The sequence below is a fragment of the Pristiophorus japonicus genome, chromosome 3, assembly GCF_044704955.1.
Source record: "Pristiophorus japonicus isolate sPriJap1 chromosome 3, sPriJap1.hap1, whole genome shotgun sequence".
NCBI lineage: Eukaryota > Metazoa > Chordata > Chondrichthyes > Pristiophoridae > Pristiophorus > Pristiophorus japonicus.
The window spans coordinates 22,624,860-22,645,257 of NC_091979.1; the positions used below are offsets into that span (position 1 = coordinate 22,624,860).

At 47.2% G+C, this 20,398-nt stretch overlaps 1 protein-coding gene across 2 annotated transcripts in view; it reads left to right on the forward strand.

Annotated features, from left to right (window-relative positions):
- Positions 1-20,398, forward strand: part of slc15a2 (solute carrier family 15 member 2) — a 261,524-nt gene that overhangs the window by 233,337 nt on the left and 7,789 nt on the right. For both annotated transcript variants that reach the window (XM_070875245.1, XM_070875244.1), the window contains 3 exons: positions 3,503-3,596; positions 5,016-5,162; positions 17,194-17,298. In XM_070875245.1, the coding sequence (XP_070731346.1) occupies positions 3,503-3,596; positions 5,016-5,162; positions 17,194-17,298 (346 nt within the window). The remainder of the gene's footprint in view (positions 1-3,502; positions 3,597-5,015; positions 5,163-17,193; positions 17,299-20,398) is intronic.

The following is a 20,398-nucleotide window of genomic DNA, read 5'->3' on the forward strand; positions in this document are numbered from 1 at the left end:
GGGCCCCAGCACAGAACCTTGCGGTACCCCACTAGTCACTGCCTGCCATTCTGAAAAGTACTCATTTACTCCTACTCTTTGCTTCCTGTATGACAACCAGTTCTCAATCCATGTCAGTACACTACCCCCAATCCCATGTGCTCTAACTTTGCACATCAATCTCTTGTGTGGGACCTTGTCGAACGCCTTCTGAAAGTCCAAATATACCACATCAAATGGTTCTCCCTTATCCACTCTACTGGAAACATCCTCAAAAAATTCCAGAAGATTTGTCAAGCATGATTTCCCTTTCACAAATCCATGCTGACTTGGACCTATCATGTCACCTCTTTCCAAATGCACTGCTATGACATCCTTAATAATTGATTCCATCATTTTACCCACTACCGATGTCAGGCTGACCGGTCTATAATTCTCTGTTTTCTCTCTCCCTCCTTTTTTAAAAAGTGGGGTTACATTGGCTACCCTCCACTCCATAGGAACTGATCCAGAGTCAATGGAATGTTGGAAAATGACTGTCAACGCATCCACTATTTCCAAGGCCACTTCCTTAAGTACTCTGGGATGCAGTCCATCAGGCCCTGGGGATTTATCGGCCTTCAATCCCATCAATTTCCCCAACACAATTTCCCGGCTAATAAGGATTTCCCTCAGTTCCTCCTCCTTACTAGACCCCCCGACCCCTTTTATAACCGGAAGGTTGTTCGTGTCCTCCTTCGTGAATACCGAACCAAAGTACTTGTTCAATTGGTCCGCCATTTCTTTGTTCCCCGTTATGACTTCCCCTGATTCTGACTGCAGGGGACCTACGTTTGTCTTTACTAACCTTTTTCTCTTTACATATCTATAGAAACTTTTGCAATCCGTCTTAATGTTCCCTGCAAGCTTCTTCTCATACTCCATTTTCCCTGCCCTAATCAAACCCTTTGTCCTCCTCTGCTGAGTTCTAAATTTCTCCCAGTCCCCAGGTTCGCTGCTATTTCTGGCCAATTTGTATGCCACTTCCTTGGCTTTAATACTATCCCTGATTTCCCTTGATAGCCACGGTTGAGCCACCTTCCCTTTTTTATTTTTATGCCAGACAGGAATGTACAATTGTTGTAGTTCATCCATGCGGTCTCTAAATGTCTGCCATTGCCCATCCACAGTCAACCCCTTAAGTATCATTTGCCAATCCATCCCAGCCAATTCACGCCTCATACCTTCAAAGTTAGCCTTCTTTAAGTTCTGGACCATGGTCTCTGAATTAACTGTTTCATTCTCCATCCCAATGCAGAATTCCACCATATTATGGTCACTCTTCCCCAAGGGGCCTCGCACAGCGAGATTGTTAATTAATCCTCTCTCATTACATAACACCCAGTCTAAGATGGCCTCCCCCCTAGTTGGTTCCTCGACATATTGGTCTAAAAAACCATCCCTTATGCATTCCAGAAAATCCTCCTCCACCGTATTGCTTCCAGTTTGGTTAGCCCAATCTATGTGCATATTAAAGTCACCCATTATAACTGCTGCACCTTTATTGCACGCACCCCTAATTTCATGTTTGATGCCCTCCCCAACATCACTACTACTGTTTGGAGGTCTGTACACAACTCCCACTAACGTTTTTTGCCCTTTGGTGTTCTGCAGCTCTACCCATATAGATTCCACATCATCCACGCTAATGTCCTTCCTAACTATTGCCTTAATCTCCTCCTTAACCAGCAATGCTACCCCACCTCCTTTTCCTTTTATTCTATCCTTCCTGAATGTTGAATACCCCTGGATGTTGAGTTCCCAGCCCTGATCATCCTGGAGCCACGTCTCCGTAATCCCAATCACATCATATTTGTTAACATCTATTTGCACAGTTAATTCATCCACCTTATTGCGGATACTCCTTGCATTAAGACACAAAGCCTTTAGGCTTGTTTTTTTAACACCCTCTGTCCTTTTAGAATTGTGCTGTACAATGGCCCTTTTTGTTCTTTGCCTTGGGTTTCTCTGCCCTCCACTTTTCCTCATCTCCTTTCTGTCTTTTGTTTTTGCCTCCTTTTTGTTTCCCTCTATCTCCCTGCATTAGTTCCCATCCCCCTGCCATATTAGTTTAACTCCTCCCCAACAGCACTAGCAAACACTCCCCCGAGGACATTGGTTCCGATTCTGCCCAGGTGTAGACCGTCCGGATTGTACTGGTCCCACCTCCCCTAGAACCGGTTCCAATGCCCCAGGAATTTGAATCCCTCCCTGCTGCACCATTGCTCAAGCCACGTATTCATCTGAGCTATCCTGCGATTCCTATAGGGCATAGAAACAGGAAAAAGCCAATAGATTGAACAAAGACGCCCCATCAACAGTGCCATTGTCTTTGCTCAAGAGACATGCCAACCTTCTTAGTGTGTACGCTGTTGCTCTGCTAATCCAACAGGCTGGGTCCCTTTTCTGTGGAAAAGTAGACTTAGGCATGACCTAACAGAGTTCTTTAACATTATGAAGGGGTTTGATAGGGTAGATGTAGAGAAGGTGTTTACACTTGTGAGGGAATCCAAAACTAGGGCTCATAAATATAAGATAATCACCAACAAATCCAATAAGGAATTCAGGAAAAACGTCTTTATCCAGAGCGTGGTTAGAATGGTGTCCCCTGGCTGGAGAGTCTAGAACTCGGAGTCACAATCTCGGAATAAGAGCTTTTAAGACTGAGAGGAGGAGAAATTCCTTCACTCTGTGGGTGGTGAATCTTCGGAATTCTCTACCCCAGAGGGCTGTGGAGGCTCAGTCGTTGAGTATATTCAAGACAGTGATCAATAGATTTTTGGATAGTTAGGGAATCAAGGAATATGGGGATAGTGGGAAAAAATGGAATTGAGGTCGATGATCAGCCATGATCTCATTGAATGGCGGAGCAGGCTCGAGGGGCTGTAGGGCCTACTCCTGCTCCTAATTCTTATGTTCTTATATTCTTATGTTCTTAATAGCATAGATGCATTTAAGGGGAAGATAGATGGATAAGGGTGGATAAGGGGGAACCAGTGGATGTAGTGTATTTGGATTTCCAGAAGGCATTTGACAAGGTGCCACATAAGAGGTTACTGCACAAGATAAAAGCTCACGGGGTTGGGGGTAATAAATTAACAGGGATAGAGGATTGGCTAACAAACAAAAAACAGAGAGTCAGGATAAATGGGTCATTTTCTGGTTGGCAAACAGTAACTAGTGGGGTGCCACAGGGATCGGTGCTGGGTAGTGGAGCTGAGTCCATGATCGGATCAGCCATGATCGTATTGAATGGCGGAGCAGGCTCGAGGGGTCAAATGGCCTACTCCTGCTCCTATGAGGGAGAAAGGGAGGGAAGGATATGGTGATAGGCTGAGATGAAGTAGGGTGGGAGCAGGCTGGTGTGGAGCACAAACACTGGCATAGAACGGCCTGTTTTTGTGCTGTGATTTCTTTGCAGTAACACCCTAGGAAGACGCAGGACCCATGCCCTCCCCTCTGATTATTTCTGTCTTTCACACAGTTACGAAGGGAAGTGCAAAGTTGGTGCGATGGAGTATGATGTGAACGCGGGACTGATAGACTTTGGAGCCGTGTATACCATCATTATGTATATGGTGAGTGTGAAACTCGGCAACATAATTGATTATATTGGATAGCTGCTTGAGAATTTGCAGGGCTGTGGGGAAAGAGCAAGGGGAGCGGGACTAATTGGACAGTTCTTTCAAAGAGCCAGCACGGGCACAATGGGCTGAATGGCCTCCTTCTGTGCTGTATGATTCCAAGGTCACCCTTTGCAAAAGGTTTTTACTGAATTAATGTAAATTTTAGAAAAATCTTTTACTGTTGCCTGTTTAGACAGGAACTGGAATTGAATACGCTTTCACCTTTAGTGATTGCACTTATAGTATCTAGACCCTTTAATTAACCTGTAAACAGTCCAGGTTTGAAAAACCAAAATCCATCTTTGAGCAAAAACTATTGCCATATGGAAGGTTTATTACAGATCTTCCCTCCAAGTTCCCTTGGCGAGGCTTGCTTGTGTTGATAGAAACATAGAAATTTACAGGGCAGAAGGAGGCCATTCCGGCCCATCGTGTCCACGCCGGCCGCTAAAGAGCCACACGGCCCTCGCTCAGCAGCCCTGAAGGTTACATATAAACCTATGAACAATGAACAATGGCGGAAAGGCAAAGAGCACCCAGCCCAACCAGTCCGCCCCACACAACTGCGACACCCCTTACACTGAAACATTCTACATTCCACCCCAACCGGAGCCATGTGATCTCCTGAGAGAGGCAAAAACCAGATAAAAACCCAGGTCAATTGGGGAAAAAAAATTTTGGAAAATTTCTCTCCGATCCATCCAGGTGGTCAAAACTAGTCCAGAAGATCACCCTGGCTGTATTCGATTCCCTGCAGTACTTACCATCGTATCTGCGGCAGCTAACAAGAGGTTATCCAGTCTAATCCCAATTACCAGCTCAAGGGCCGGCACTTCAAGTGCCCATCCAAGCATCTTTTAAATGTGGTGAGGGTTTCTGCATCCACCACTCTTCCAGGCAGTGAGTTCCAGACCCCACAACCCTCTGCATGAAGAAGCCCCCCTCAAATCCCCTTTGAACCTTCCACCAACCACCTTAAAACTATGCCCACTCGTAATTGACCCCTCCACCAAGGGAAAGAGGCCCTTGCTATCCACTATATCCAGGGCTCTCAAAATGTTATACACCTCAATGAGGTCTCCTCTCAGCCTCCTCTGTTCCAATCAGAACATCGTTTAAAAAAAACCCAGATTACTTAGTCATTATCACGTTGCTGTTTGTGGGAGCTTACTGTGCGCACATTGGCAGCTGCGTTTCCTACATTACAACAGTGACCGCACTTCATTGGCTGTAAAGCGCTTTGCGACGTCCTGAGGTCGTGAAAGGCGCTATATGAATGCAAGTTCTTTCTTTGATCTGCACTTTGTCGCGATATCTCTGTGCTGGGAGGCACTGACTAACTAACGTCTGTTGTGTTTCACTTGTGTTCAGCCTGAGAAAGGCGTCATGAAGGTTTGGAAGGTTGAAGACGTCAAGGCGAATGTAATGCACATTGGGTGGCAGTTGCCGCAGTACATCTTGATGTCCGCTGGGGAAGTGATGTTCTCCATAACTGGCGTAGAATTCTCTTACTCGCAGGTATTGAGTTGTCCGTGAGCCTCTCCGACGTTGCTGCGTGTTTCGCTGATGGAAATCAGAGCTGAAATAAGAGCAGAAGAATTTTCACAGAGGAATTGCTGGACGATAAAAGACCGAGGGCGGGGTGGAGGGAGGGGATGAAATTGCCCTGATTGGGAGGCGGTGACCTTCCGGAGTAGGGACTTCCTGCGCACGGTCTGGAAGTCCCGCCCCCACCCCCGATATGGAATCGGGCCGTACGCCCCTCGAAGGAAGCGGAGTGCTGTCTCCGGCGTTCCCGAGGCGTTAGCGCGGCACTGGGTCTAGCGCTAGGCAGAACCTCCACGTAACGCTAATGTGCTACAACATTAGAACATAAGAAATAGGAGCAGGAGTCGGCCTTTTGGCCCCTCGAGCCTGCTCCGCCATTCAGTAAGATCATGGCTGATCTGATCATGGACTCAGCTCCACTTCCCTGCCCGCTCCCCATAACCCCTTATCCCCTTATCGCTCAAAAATCTGTCTATCTCCACCTTAAATATATTCAATGACCCAGCCTCCACAGCTCTCTGGGCCAGAGAATTCCACAGATTTACAACCCTCTGAGAGAAGAAATTCCTCCTCATCTCAGTTTTAAATGGGCGACCCTTTATTCGGAGACTGTGGGCCCAATTTTGGCCATGACTTGCATCAGTTTTTTTGGAGTAAGTTGTTTTAACTGGCGTAAGTAAAAAAATGCCATTTTCCCCCCAAGATTTGCTCCAGAGTAAATCAGTTACGTACGATTATTTTTAGTTCAGATTTTTTTTCGAAAGAGGGCGTTCCCAGACACTTACGCCAGTTTTGGCCATTTATGCCACTTTGGCCAGCAAAAGGTTACTCCAACTCGAATTAGGTCAGCGTATGTGACCAGCTCTGGAAAACCTTGCAGGCAGTTAAGAATTTGGCGCAGGTTAGTACATTTAAAGCACCAAGACTTACAAAACACTAAACAAAGCACAAAATGTAATAAGCAATCAATCAATAACAAATAAAATATAGTAGTCCTACCTTTATGCCAGAATCAATTTTTTTTTTTTAAAGTTCCCCCCCTCATCAAAACAATGTTTCTCCCCACCCGCCCGATCCCCAAAACATTCTTTCTCTAACCCTCGCGGCCCATCCAAAACTCTCCACCTCCTCCCCGCTCCCCGCCTCACCAATCACAACTCTCAAGCACAACCATCAATGAATAAAAAATGAAACCGAAGTCCTACCTCGCCCGGGAACTCAGCGGGCCGGCCAGCCGGTGCGGGAGGCCACTCGGCCGGGGATAGGGTGCGGCAAAGATCGGGGCTTCCCTTCGGCTGGGGATAGGGGCTGAGAGCATCGGGTCCTGCTCACAGCCCACAGGACACGCTGGGAGGGCAGGAGCATGCGCGCACACTTCACTGCGCATACGCACAGGTGCTGGCACTGTTTTCAGCGCTGGCCTGTTGCTCCGCCCCCCCACTTCACAATGCACGCCACGCTGGGACTCCGGGGACTCGGTAGAGCGGCCAGGATGGGGCGACTTTTTTTTCCGGCGCCATTTCCAGCGCGCAATGTTGGCCACTTTAGGTAAGTGCGCCGAAAAAAGGGGTTGGGAAAAATTGAGCCCTATGTCCCCTAGTTTTAGATTTCCCTATGAGTGGAAATATCCTCTCTGCATCCACCTTGTCGAGCCCCCTCATTATCTTATATGTTTCAAGAAGATCACCTCATTCTTCTGAACACCAATGAGTAGAGGCCCAACCTACTCAACCTATCTTCATAAGTCAACCCCCTCATCTCCGGAATCAACCTAGCGAACCTTCTCTGAACTGCCTCCAATGAAAGTATATCCTTCTTTAAATACGGAGACCAAAACTGCACGCAGTACTCCAGGTGTGGCCTCACCAATACCCTGTACAATTGTAGCAGGACTTCTCTGCTCTTATTCTCGATACGCCCCTCCCCTTCCGTTAAAGCGGAGGGCCGCTGCACACACTGCATGAGACGTGAGCGACCGGACCAGCCTTCCGGCACCCGAGGCGGAGTGTCGGGCTGCACGATGGCAGCCCAGTCCACGCTAGGGCTACCATGGTCGGGGCAACCCAAGAGTTGACCGACAAATAAAGCTGGCGTCGACATCCGCTCCCACCAGCCTCACTGCCCGCGGGGCAATCTCCTCCGCGGGGTAGGAAAGGGGTCGGCACACATGGAAATGCCATTGTGCCCCATTAGCGCCCCCTGGAGGCACTAACAGGGTGATAAAAAGGGGCAATTTCACACCCCCAAAGGGGCACCCTCTACCATCGCATCATACAAAGATAATGGGAGTTGTTGACTAACCGCAGTGATCAATCTCTATCAATTAGTCTACAACAGTCCCAGATATACCACAAACAAAACCCTAATGGTGGAGAGCTTTGGAAAACCCAAGGTCCAAAGTCACCATTTTCCTCCCCAGCACGTTACACTCACTGCACGTCATGTCTCAAATTACTCCTAAACTGAATTCCAAAGCAGCAATAGGTCATTAAGCCCAAGATGCCCATTTTTCAGGAAGGCAAATGGAATGTTGCCTTTTATTGCAAGGGGGATAGAGTATAAAAGCAGAGAAGTCCTGCTACAACTGTACAGGGTATTGGTGAGGTCACACCTAGAGTACTGCGTACAGTTTTGGTCTCCGTATTTAAGAAAGGATATACTTGCATTGGAGGCTGTTCAGAGAAGGTTCACGAGGTTGATTCCAAAGATGAGGGGGTTGATTTATGAAGATAGATGAGAAGAAGATAGATGGGCCTATACACATTGGAGTTCAGAAGGATGAGAGGTGATCTTATCGAAACATATAAGATAATGAGGGGGCTCAACAAGATGATGCAGAGAGGATATTTCCACTCATAGGGGAAACTAAAACTAGGGGACATAGTCTCAGAATAAGGGGCCGCCCATTTAAAACTGAGATGAGGAGGAATTTCTTCTCTCAGAGGGTTGTAAATCTGTGGAGGCTGGGTCATTGAATATATTTAAGGCGGAGATAGATTTTTGAGCGATAAGGGAGTAGAGGGTTATGAAGAGTGGGCAGGGAAGTGGAGTTGAGGCCAAGATCAGATCAGCCATGATCTTATTGAATGGCGGAGCAGGCTCGATGGGCCAAATGGCCTACTCCTGCTCCTATTTCTTATGTTCTTCCAACACATAGGCCAAGTCAACATATTAGGGCCGACATTTTATCTTCCCTGCCTCACGCCAGACGCTACCTCTGGAGGGCAGAATATCCAGAAAGCCCCTAGGCCAGTGGTTCCTATTGATAACAGTGTCAGCTGTGGCTCAGTGGGTAGCACTCACTCGCCTTTGAGTCAGATGGTTGTGGGTTCAAGTCCCATTCCAGGGACTTGAGCACAAAAATCTAGGCTGACGCTCCTAGTGTGCAGTGCTGAGGGAATGCTGCACTGCCAGAGGTGCCGTCTTTCGGATGAGACGTTAAACTGAGGCCCTGTCTGTCCTCTCAGGTAGACGTAAAAGATCCCATGGCACTATTTTGAAGAAGAGCCGGGGAGTTATCCTTGGTACCTGACCAATATTTATTGTTATGTCTTTAATACTCTTATGAATGACTCCACAAGGTCTCGTATTGCACTTGAGCTGTTGTGACCTTAGTCCCATTTATTGTAACTCCAGAGTGAGGCACAAGCATGGTGGGCAGCCTTTTGTACTGGGCCCTGCACACCTATGCAGGTGACCCTCAGGTCTCCCACCGCAGTGCCCTCTGGTGGCACACCTTATGTGACTATACAGTTAGTATACATGGTCTACATACATGACATTTATCCCTCAATCAACAGAATAAAAACAGATTATCTGGTCATTTGTGGGAGCTTGCTTTGTGCAAATTGGCTGCCGCGTTTCCCACATTACAACAGTGATCACACTCCAAAAGTAGTTCATTGGCTGTTAAAGCGTTTGGAGACGTGCGATGGTCGTGAAAGGCGCTATATAAATACAAGTCTATTGGAAAAGGAAAGAATTGTTCACCTTGCTATTTTCGACCTCTGCAGACTGCTCCAGGCCCCTTCCCCTAAACCCTCCAATGTGAAGGGTGGGGGGGGGGGGGGAACTTGGTGCAAGACCCTGCTGTCACCTCTTTGGGGCATCCCTGCAGCTGAAGGCCCAATTTGGTTACATGGAGGAAATTCCCACCCCGCCCCCCCCCCACCTTATTTCCCTAGCAACGCTGGGCTCAGGCCTACTGTTGCCACAGGGCCCAGGCCCAATCCAATTGGAAAAGCCCAAGGCATTCTGCTTCTCCTCTCCGCAGCACCTGGAAAACTGGCATTGTTCCAGGGATTTCGGCAAGAAAATCGGCCCACTGTGTGAGAACCACATCCAATTGTCTCTTGAATCCATTTACCCTGCCCCCTTTAATGACCTTTTCCTGCTAACTTATTCCACAAACCTTTGTGTAAAGTCCAGCCGAATCTACTTACACCTGACTTCTTAATTTTTAACATGCGATCTCACGGACGTGAGGTATTACATTTTGGTAAGAAAAATAAGGAGGTTAATTATTGGAAAATAAGAATCTAAATGGGGTAGAAGAACAAAGGAATCTCGGAAAGCAAATACATGGAAAGCAGTGACATAGGTTAGCAAGGCCTTTAGAAAGCAAACCAAGCACTTGGGTTTATTTCTAGAGATGTAGAAATGTGAAAAATAGTGAAGGTATGCTAAACCTGTATCGAACCTTAGTTATACCACACTTGGAGTACAGCGTACAGTTCTGGTCGCCATATTATAAAAAGGATATAGAGGCACTGGAGAGGAAGCAGAGAAGATTTACATGTGTAATACCAGAAATGCGAGGGTATACATATCAGGCTGGGTCTCTTTTCGCTTGGAAAAATGAAGGCTGAGGGGTGACCTAATAGAGGTCTTTAAAATCACGAAAGGTTCTGATAGAGTGGATACAGAGAGAATGTTTCCACTTGTGGAGAGGAGCATAACTAGAGGCCATCAATATAAGATAGTCTCCGAGAAATCCAATAGGGAATTCAGAAGAAACTTCTTTACCCAGAGAGTGGTGAGGATGTGGAACTCGCTGCCACAGGGAGTGGTTGAAGTGAATAATATAGATGCATTTAAGGGGAGGCTAGACAAGCACATGAGGGAGACGGGAATAGAGCGGTTATGCTGATAGATTTAGATGAGAAAAGACGGGAGGAGGCTCAAGTGGAGCATAAATGCCGGCATGGACTGGTTGGGCCGAATGGCCTGTCTCTGTGCTGTATATCCTGTGTAATACTAAGTAATGTGTTTAAAATCGAATAAAGGCACACATCGAACCCACAGGAGGGTGTTGGGCTCACACTGTGTTGAATTAGCGGCGGGTTAGCTGGGGGTGGGGGGGGTCGAGGTTATGGAGTGGTGGAGAGGAAGAAGCCCCAAGGGAATTCACCCCACCCCTACTGACCGCACTGTGCTGGTGTGGTAAAGAGTTGCAATTGCCCAAACCGCCATCGGATGGAGCCAAACATCAAGACAAAAATCCATGGATCTTACACAGTATTTACGGCACAGAAACAGGCGATTCGGCACAATAGGTCCGTGTCGGTAGTTATACTCTACTCGAGCCTCCTTCCCACCCTAATCTTATATCACCCTATCAGGATAACCTTCTATTCCTTTCTCCCTCATGTGTTTGTCTCGCTTCCCCTTAAATGCATTATACTATTCGCCTCAATTACTCCCTGTGGCAGCGAGTTCCATGTTCCACGTTCTGGGCAAAGAAGTTTCTCCCGAATTCCCTATTGGATTTATTAGTTACTTGTCTTATAAGAAATAGGAGCAGGCCATTTGGCCCCTCGAGCCTGCTCCGCCATTGAATAAGATCATGGCTGATCTGGTCATGGAGTCAGCTCCACTTCCCCATCCATTCCCCATAACCCTTTACTCCATTATCACTCAAAAATCTGTCTATCTCCACCTTAAATATATTCAATAACCCAGCCTCCACAGCTCTCTTGGACAGAGGATTCAACAGATTTACGACCGTCTGAGAGAAGAAATTTCTCCTCATCTCAGTTCTAAATGGGGACCCCTTATTCTGAAACTATGCTTCCTAGTTCTAGATTCCCCCACGAGTAGAAACATCCTCTCTGCATCTACCCTGTCGAGCCCCCTCAGTATCTTATATGTTTCAATAAGATCACCTCTCATTCTTCTAAACTCCAATGAGTACAGGCCCAACCTACTCAACCTATCCTCATAAGTCAATCCCCTCATCTCCGGAATCTTCTCGTGAACCTTCTCTGAACTGCCTCCAATGCAAGTATATCCTTCCTTAAATACAGAGACCAAAACTACACAGTACTCTAGGTGTGGCCTCACCAACGCCCTGTATAGTTGTAGCAGGACTTCTCTGCTTTTATACTCTGTCCCCCTTGCAATAAAGGCCAACATTCCATTTGCCTTCCTGATTACTTGCTGTACCTGCATGCTAACCTTTTGTGTCCCATGCACAAGGGCCCCCAGGTCCCACTGCACTGCAGCACTTTGTAATCTATTTAAATAATAATTTGTTTTTTACTTTTCCTGCCACTTTCCCACACTTTCCCACATTATACTCCATCTACCAAATGTTTGCCCACTCACTTATCCTGTCTATATCCCTTTGCAGGTTCTTTGTGTCCTCCTCACAACTTGCTTTCCCACCCATCTGTCTATCATCAGTAAACTTGGCTACAATACACTCGGTCCCTTCATCCAAGTTATTAATGGAGATTGTAAATAGTTGAGGCCCCGGCACCGATCCCTGCGGCACCCCACTAGTCACTGTTTGCCAAATGGGTCAAATGACCCATTTATCCCGACTCTCTGTTTTCTGTTAGTTAGCCAATCCTCTATCCATGCTAATATATTAATCCGAACCCCGCGAGCTCTTATCTTGTGCAGTAACCTTTTATGTGGCACCTTATCGAAAACCTGCTGGAAATCCAAATACACCATATCCACTAGTTCCCCCTTATCCACCATGTTTGTTACATCCTCAAAGAACTCCAGCAAATTTGGCAAACATGATTTCCCCTTCATAAAACCATGCTGACTCTGCTTGACTGTATTATGATTTTCCAAATGTCCTGCTACTGCTTCCTTAATAAGCATTTTCCCAACCACAGATGTTAGGCTAACTGGTCTATAGTTTCCTGCTTTCTGTCTGTCTCCTTTTTTAAATAGGGACGTTGCATTCGCGATTTTCCAATCCGCTGGGACCTCCCCAGAATATTTACGTCCACGAGTTCTGGTCTCCACAGCAACCAACCTTATCAAACCCTTTTATAAATTTAATGACCTCTATCAGGTCGTCCCGATCAGTTTTCGATTTTCTAGAAAAAAGAGCCCAGCCTAATCAATCATTCCTGCTGGTATAATCTCTCAGTTCTGGCATCATTCTACTAAATCTTTTTTGCACCTTCTCCACGGCCTCTATATCCTTTTTATAATACGGAGACCAGAACCGTGCACAGTGCTCCAAGTGTGGTCCAACCAAGGTTCGATACAGGATCTAGTACAATCACTAGAAACATAGAAAATAGGTGCAGGAGTAGGCCATTCGGCTCTTCGAGCTTGCACCACCATTCAGTAAGATCATGGCTGATCACTCCCTCAGTACCCCTTTCCTGCTTTCTCTCCATACCCCTTGATCCCCTTAGCCATAAGAGCCGTATCTAACTCCCTCTTGAATATATCCAATGAACTGGCATCAACAACTCTCTGCGGTAGGGAATTCCACAGGTTAACAACTCTCTGAGTAAAGAAGTTTCTCATCATCTCAGTCCTAAATGGCCTACCCCTTATCCTAAGACTATGTCCCCTGGTTCTGGACTTCCCCAACATCGGGAACATTCTTCCCGCATCTAACCTGTCCAGTTCCGTCAGAATCTTATACATATCTATGAGATCCCCTCTCATCCTTCTAAACTCCAGTGAATAAAGGCCCAGTTGATCCAGTCTCTTCTCATATGACAGTCCAGCCATCCCTGAAATCAGTCTGGTGAACCTTCGCTGCACTCCCTCAATAGCAAGAAAGTCCTTCCTCAGATTAGGAGACCAAAACTGAACACAATATTCCAAGTGAGGCCTCACTAAGGCCCTGTACAACTGCAGTAAGACCTCCCTGCTCCTATACACAAATCCGCTAGCGATGAAGGCCAACATACCATTTGCCTTCTTCACCGCCTGCTGTACCTGCAAGCCCACTTTTAGTGACTGATGAACCATGACACCCAGGTCTCGTTGCACCTCCCCTTTTCCTAATCTGCCACCATCCAGATAATATTCTGCCTCCGTGTTTTTGCCCCCAAAATGGATAACCTCACATTTATCCACATTATACTGCATCTGCCATGCATTTGCCCACTCACCTAACCTGTCCAAGTCACCCTGCAACCTCTTAGCGTCCTCCTCACAGCCACACCACCACCCAGTTTAGTATTATCTGCAAACTTGGATATATTACACTCAATTCCTTCATCTAAATCATTAATGTATATTGTAAAGAGCTGGGGTCCCAGCACTGAGCCCTGCGGCACTCCACTAGTCACTGCCTGCCATTCTGAAAAGGACCCATTTATCCCGACTCTCTGCTTCCTGTCTGCCAACCAGTTCTCTATCCACGTCAGTACATTACCCCCAATACCATGTGCTTTAATTTTGCACACCAATCTCTTGTGTGGGACCTTGTCAAAGGCCTTTTGAAAGTCCAAATACACCACATCCACTGTCCACTCTACTAGTTACATCCTCAAAAAATTCCAGAGATTCGTCAAGCATGATTTCCCTTTCATAAATCCATGCTGACTTGGTCCGATCCTGTCACTGCTTTCCAAATGCACTGCTATTTCATCCTTAATAATTGATTCCAACATTTTCCCCACTACTGATGTCAGGCTAACCGGTCTATAATTACCCGTTTTCTCTCTCCCTTTTTTAAAAAGTGGTGTTACATTAGCTACACTCCAGTCCATAGGAACTGATCCAGATTCGATACACTGTTGGAAAATGATCACCAATGCATCCACTATTTCTAGGGCCACTTCCTTAAGTACTCTGGGATGCAGACTATCAGGCCCCGAGGATTTATTGGCCTTCAATCCCATCAATTTCCCAGCACAATTTACCGCCTAATAAGGATATCCTTCAGTTCCTCCTTCTCACTAGACCCACTGTCCCCTAGTACATTTGGAAGGTTATTTATGTCTTTCTTCATGAAGACAGAACCAAAGTATTTGTTCAATTGGTCTGCCATTTCTTTGTACCGCATTATAAAGATAAAAGAGCAAGGTCCATCTTGTTCGCCTTCTACCATCCTGGTTGTCACACGATACAACGATAAGGGGAGTTGTTGAGTATTCATAGCAATCAGTCTCGAGCATCATCATCATAGGCAGCCCCTCGAAATCGAGGAAAACTTGCTTCCACTCTAAAAGTGAGTTCTCAGGTGACTGAACAGTCCAATATGGGAATTACAGTCTCTGTCACAGGTGGGACAGACAGTGGTTGAAGGAAAGGGTGGGTGGGGAGTCTGGTTTGCTGCACGCTCCTTCCGCTGCCTGCGCTTGGTTTCTGCATGCTCTCGGCGACGAGACTCGAGGTGCTCAGCGCCCTCCCAGATGCTCTTCCTCCACTTCAGGCATTCTTTGGTCAGGGACTCCCAGGTGTCAGTGGGGATGTTGCACTTTATCAGGGAGGCTTTCTATCAGTGAGTCTGCGACAGACCCAGATATGAGGCGATGAAAACCCCCAATGATGGAGGGCTTTGAGAACCATAGCTCTGAAATCACCTGTCTCCCCTCCCACCACCCCCCTCCCCTCCCCACCTGCTCAAAGCATGCTACACTTAGCACATGTCATGTCTCAAATTACTCATAGACTGTATCCCAAAATAAGATCCAATCCTACATCCTATCCAATGGTCACCAATGTCCCTCAATTGTCCCAAGTTTCAAAATGTGGCTCACACTCACCTTTGAGTCAGAAGGTTGTGGGTTCAAGTCCCACCCCAGGGACTTGAGCACAAAAATCTAGGCTGACACTTTGGTGCAGTGCTGAGGGCGTGCTGCATTGTCGGAGGTGCCGTCTTTTGGATGAGATGTTAAACCGAGGCCCCGTCTGCTCTCCCAGGTGGACATAAAAGATCCCATGGCACTATTTCAAAGACGAGCAGGGGAGTTATCCCCGGTGTCCTGGGCAAATATTTATCCTTCAATCAACATAACCAAAAAAAACCAGATTATCTGGTCATTATCACACTGCCGTTTGTGGGAGCTTGCTTGTGTGCAAATTGGCTGCCGCGTTTCCCACATTACAACAGTGACTAACTACCGCCCTAAGTGGAGGAAGTGCATCTGGGAGGGCACTGAGCACCTCGAGTCTCATCGCCGAGAGCATGCAGAAAACAAGTGCAGGCAGCGGAAAGAGCGTGCGGCAAACCTGTCCCACCCACCCTTTCCCTCAACGACTATCTGTTCCACCTGTGACAGGGACTATAATTCTCGTATTGGACTGTTCAGCCACCTAACAACTCATTTTCAGAGTGGAAGCAAGTCTTCCTCGATTCCGAGGGACTGCCTATGATGATGATGATGACACTCCCAAGGTACTTCATTGGCTGTAAAGCACTTTGAGACATCTGGTGGGCATCTTTCTTTCTTTCAAGTTTACCGAAAATGATTGTGGTGCCTAGTTAGTTGCAACTGAGAATTGAGTTGGCAACAGGGCGGTGGAAGCAGATTCAATAGCAATTTTCCAAAGAGAACGCGATAAATACACGCAGTCTATGAGGAAAGAGCAGGGGGGAGTGAGGCTAACTAGATAGCTCTCTCAAAGAGCTGGCACAGGCATGATGGGCCGAATGACTTCCTTCCGTTCTGTATCATTCTAAGGCGTCCTCAGTTCTGATGTTTAATTTGCCGATGATGAAAATTAATTGTCTGTCGAGAATCTATGTAGCTATCTAAATGTTTTAATACTGTCTGTCACACTTCAAAGTGACAGAGATATATTTTTTAAATGCAGGAAGAAAGATATTGGCCCTGAAATTCCGATATCCCGGGTCCGTAAAAAGTTCCTACGGACCCAGGAAGGCATCGGACATTTCCGATCTGTCAAAGTTTTTGGTCTTGACAGATGGCCGTATCTGAGGAGCTAGGACACTTGCAGGGTAAGATTTCCGATATTTACAAATATCTTGCCCTGCAAATGTCCTTTAAAATCCTGCGCTTGAAAAAGCAGGCGTATAGCCTACTTTTACAGGTGCAAGTGGTTAAAAATACACATACAAATAAAAAATAAAGTTATAAAAGCACTTTTTATGTTTAAAAACCGTCCCCACTATGGTAAGTTTATTTTAAGTGTTAATAAAAAAAATGTTTTTAAAAGTCAGAATTTTTTTTTTAATAACAACTTTAATTTAAATGCATGTTAATTGTGTACTTTATTTTCTATTTTTTATTGGTTTTTAAGTGTTTGGGGGTGTTTCTCATTCATAGTAATAGGAGTCCCGTACTTACGGAACTCCTATTGCTATGAATGGGAAACTATACTGTACCTGATTGGCTGCTGTCACTAGATCCCGGCCTGCGCACGTGCCCACGTGCACGTGCTGCGCGCGCAGTCATCGCTGGGCCTCAGGCTCGGAAGTTTGGACAGTCGCAGCAGGTAAGTGCATATCTTTTTGCTTTTTTGAGGGCGTTTCCCCGCGGGAAGAGATCGAACGGAATTTCAGGGCCAATGATTTCACAATGGATTTTCCCATTGTTTCACTCTGATGTGGAGTTTAGAAATTTATACCGGATCTGAACCATCGCTCGCCAAACATCCACCGATTCCTGGTTGACCTCCAGCTCGGCTCACTCGCGGGAATTATATTTTGTGGCCCTAAAAGCACAAAACCAGATCCTTTTTATGCTTTGTGATTCCACGAGAAGTTTTCAAAATGATTTTTTTTCATAATTTCTTTTTTGTAACGCTGCCATCTTGTTTTTTTCAGGCTCCTGTGAACATGAAGGCTGTTCTTCAGTCCGGCTGGCTCCTGACAGTTGCCTTCGGGAACATCATTGTTATTATTGTGGCCGAGGCCGCCTTCATCGAACAGGTTTGAGATTCCGACTGCTCTCCCGTCGTGCCGCGGGGAGCGGTAGCATAGTGGTTATGTTACTGGACCGGTGATCCAGAGGTCTGAGCTGATGATCTGCAGACATGAGTTCAAATCCCACCACAGCAGCTGGGGGGAAATTTAAATTCAGATAATTGAATAAAACTGGAATAAAAAGCAAGAATCAGTGTTGGTACCGATGACTGTGAAACTACCAGATTGTCGTACAAGCCCATCTGGTTCACTAATGCCCTTTAGGGAAGGAAATCTGCTGTCTTTACCCAGTCTGACCTATATGTGACTCCAGACCACCAATATCGTTGACTCTTAAGTGGCCCAGCGAGACACCCAGTTGTACCCATCATCATCATAGGTAGTTCCTCAAAATTGAGGGAGGCTTGCTTCCGCTCTAAAAGTGAGTTCTTAGGTGACTGTACAGTTCAATATGGGAATTACAGTCTCGGTCACAGGTGGGACAGACAGTGGTTGAAGGAAAGGGTGGGAGTCTGGTTTGCCTGCGCTTGCTTTCTGCATGCTCTCGGCGATGAGACTCGAGGTGCTCAGCGCCCTCCCAGATGCTCTTCCTCCACTTAGGGCGGTCTTTGGCCAGGGACTTCCAGGTGTCGGTGGGGATGTTACATTTTATCAAGGAGGCTTTGAGGCTGTCCTTGAAATGTTTCCTCTGCCCACCTGGGGCTCACTTGCCATGTAGGAGTTCCGAATAGAGGTGTATTAAACCGCTACGACAAAGTCAGCACTCTAGGAGTACCTTCACCGCACGGACTGCAGCGGTTCAAGGCGGCGGCTCACCACCACCTTCTCCAGGGCAATTAGGGATGGGCAATAAATGCCGGCCTTGCCAGCGACGCACACATCCCGCAAATGGATTTTTAACAATGACCTGTTGTGTCCCTCTGACCCTAACGGTGCAGGCCGCACTTTGGATTCAACGGCTGGAATAGGTCAGCGGTGATAGCATCAAACGGCCTGAGAGCGAATCAGCAGCCTGGTTTTTACACTGCCTCAGTGCAAGAGCACATCACGCGCAATCGTCCCTGAAAATTTTTTTTGGGTGCGTGGCCGCTTTTAACAGGCTGCACGGCCCATTCAAGTTTCCGCGCATGTCCGGTTTTTCTATTCAAAAGCCGGTGATCGGTCTGTGCGGGATCTCCAGACCGATACAAGGCCACGCAGATTAACGGTGATATTGATCACACGCCGTGTAACACGGTATATATGTGGTGTATGTACATGTGTGTGTGTATATGTGTGCATGTTCATGTGTGTGTGTATATGTATGTATGTACATGTGTGTGTATGTGTGTATGTACGTGCGTGTGTATATGTGTGTATGTACATGTGTGTGTGTGTATATATATCTATATGTATGTTTTGTTTGTATGTGTGTCGTGTGTATATATGTGCATATGTGTGTGTACGTGTATATACGCGTGTGTATGTGTGTATGTACGGCCCCTGACCTGCGCGAGAACAGCTCCGCAGGTCGGGCTATAAGATAGTAAGATAGCTGGTGCGGCGTATGACTTCAACCTCCAGCGCGAGCTGCTCCAAGTGTGCGACGATTTTGAGATGGGCGACTGGGTGACGTCATCAAAACCCTGGTCGCTGTTTTGGAGTGTGGGCAGGAACATCGGCAGGGCCCAGGTACAGAGGAGTGGGAAGGTCGAGACGGATGAGCGGCGAGAGACCGTGGCGGAGGTGCGACAGATGAGGGTACGGGGCCCAGAAGAGGCGAGGGCCCAGGGGCAGCACGGGCCAGCCCACACTGCGATATGTGTGCGCAATAGGTCCGTGCAGCAGAGCTGGTCTCCAGTCATCTTGGGTAATCGTTGCCACTGGACCAAGACCTAGCTCTGTCAAGCCCGTGTGGTGGCTGAAATGCAACGGTCACCACACGTTAAAAAAATTCACGCACAGGCATCTTCCACACCCTCAATTGGAGTTCAGGACTAGAACATCAGGTCCTACATTGAAACATCTGAAAACTCGTGGAAACAAGTCATCCTCGTTCGAGGGACCGCCTATGATGATGATGGTGTATGAACGTGTGTGCGCGTGTGTGTGTGTATATATATATATGTGTATGTGTGTGTGTGTATACATATATGTGTGTGTGTGTGTCTATATGTGTGTGTGTGTGTGTGTGTGTGTGTCTGTATTTGTGTGTGTGTTGCCTTGCAGAGTTGCCAGAGTCGGTAAGGACACAGACCTCTGGGGAGGCGTGATTGGCAGAGAGGGGGTAGGGAAAGCCAATTCCAGCGGTACCCTGCTCCTGACAAAATGCCCAGAACACGACCTTGTCATCATCAACACGCTGTTCCGCCAGAGGGACAAATACAAGGCATCTTGGCAACACCCTCGCTCCAAACACTGGCACCTGCTCGACTATGTCATTGTTCGAGCCAGGGATCTCAAGGATGTGCGTATCACCCATGCCATGAAAGGAGCTGACGACTGTTGGACGGACCACTGCCTAATCCGCTCCATCATTAACATCAACATAGCCCCAATGTGGCGACGGCAACAGAAGCAATGCCGTAGAAAAATCAATGCCGGGCTCAAAGACCCAGTTAAGAAAGCCCTATACAGCCAGCGCCTCACAGCCAACCTGGCGTGCCTTGATATCCTCGAGACGCAGAATGCCCACAGCGCTTGATCTGTCCTCAAGGCCTCCATAACAGCGAAGAGACGCTCGGTCACTCAACCAGGAAACACCAAGACTGGTTTGACGAGAATGACCAGGAGATCCAAGAGCTAATAAGCCGCAAGCGCAGAGCATTTCTGAACTTAAAACAGCAATCCAACTGGGGAGCAGCAAAGCAGCATTACAGACGGCTGACGGCCGAGGTCCAACAAAAAACCCACCACCTAAAGAATAGATGGTGGGTGGAGAAAGCGCAGGAGACCCAGCAGCTGGCCGACAACCATGACGTGCGAGGATTCTTCAGCGCAGTCAAGGCCACCTACGGGTCAAGCACCCAAGGCCCCACCCCACTGCTGGCCAAGAACGGGGAAACACTCATTAAGGACACCGAGGCAGTCAAAGCCCGTTGGAAGGAGCATTTCGAAGATCTCCTTA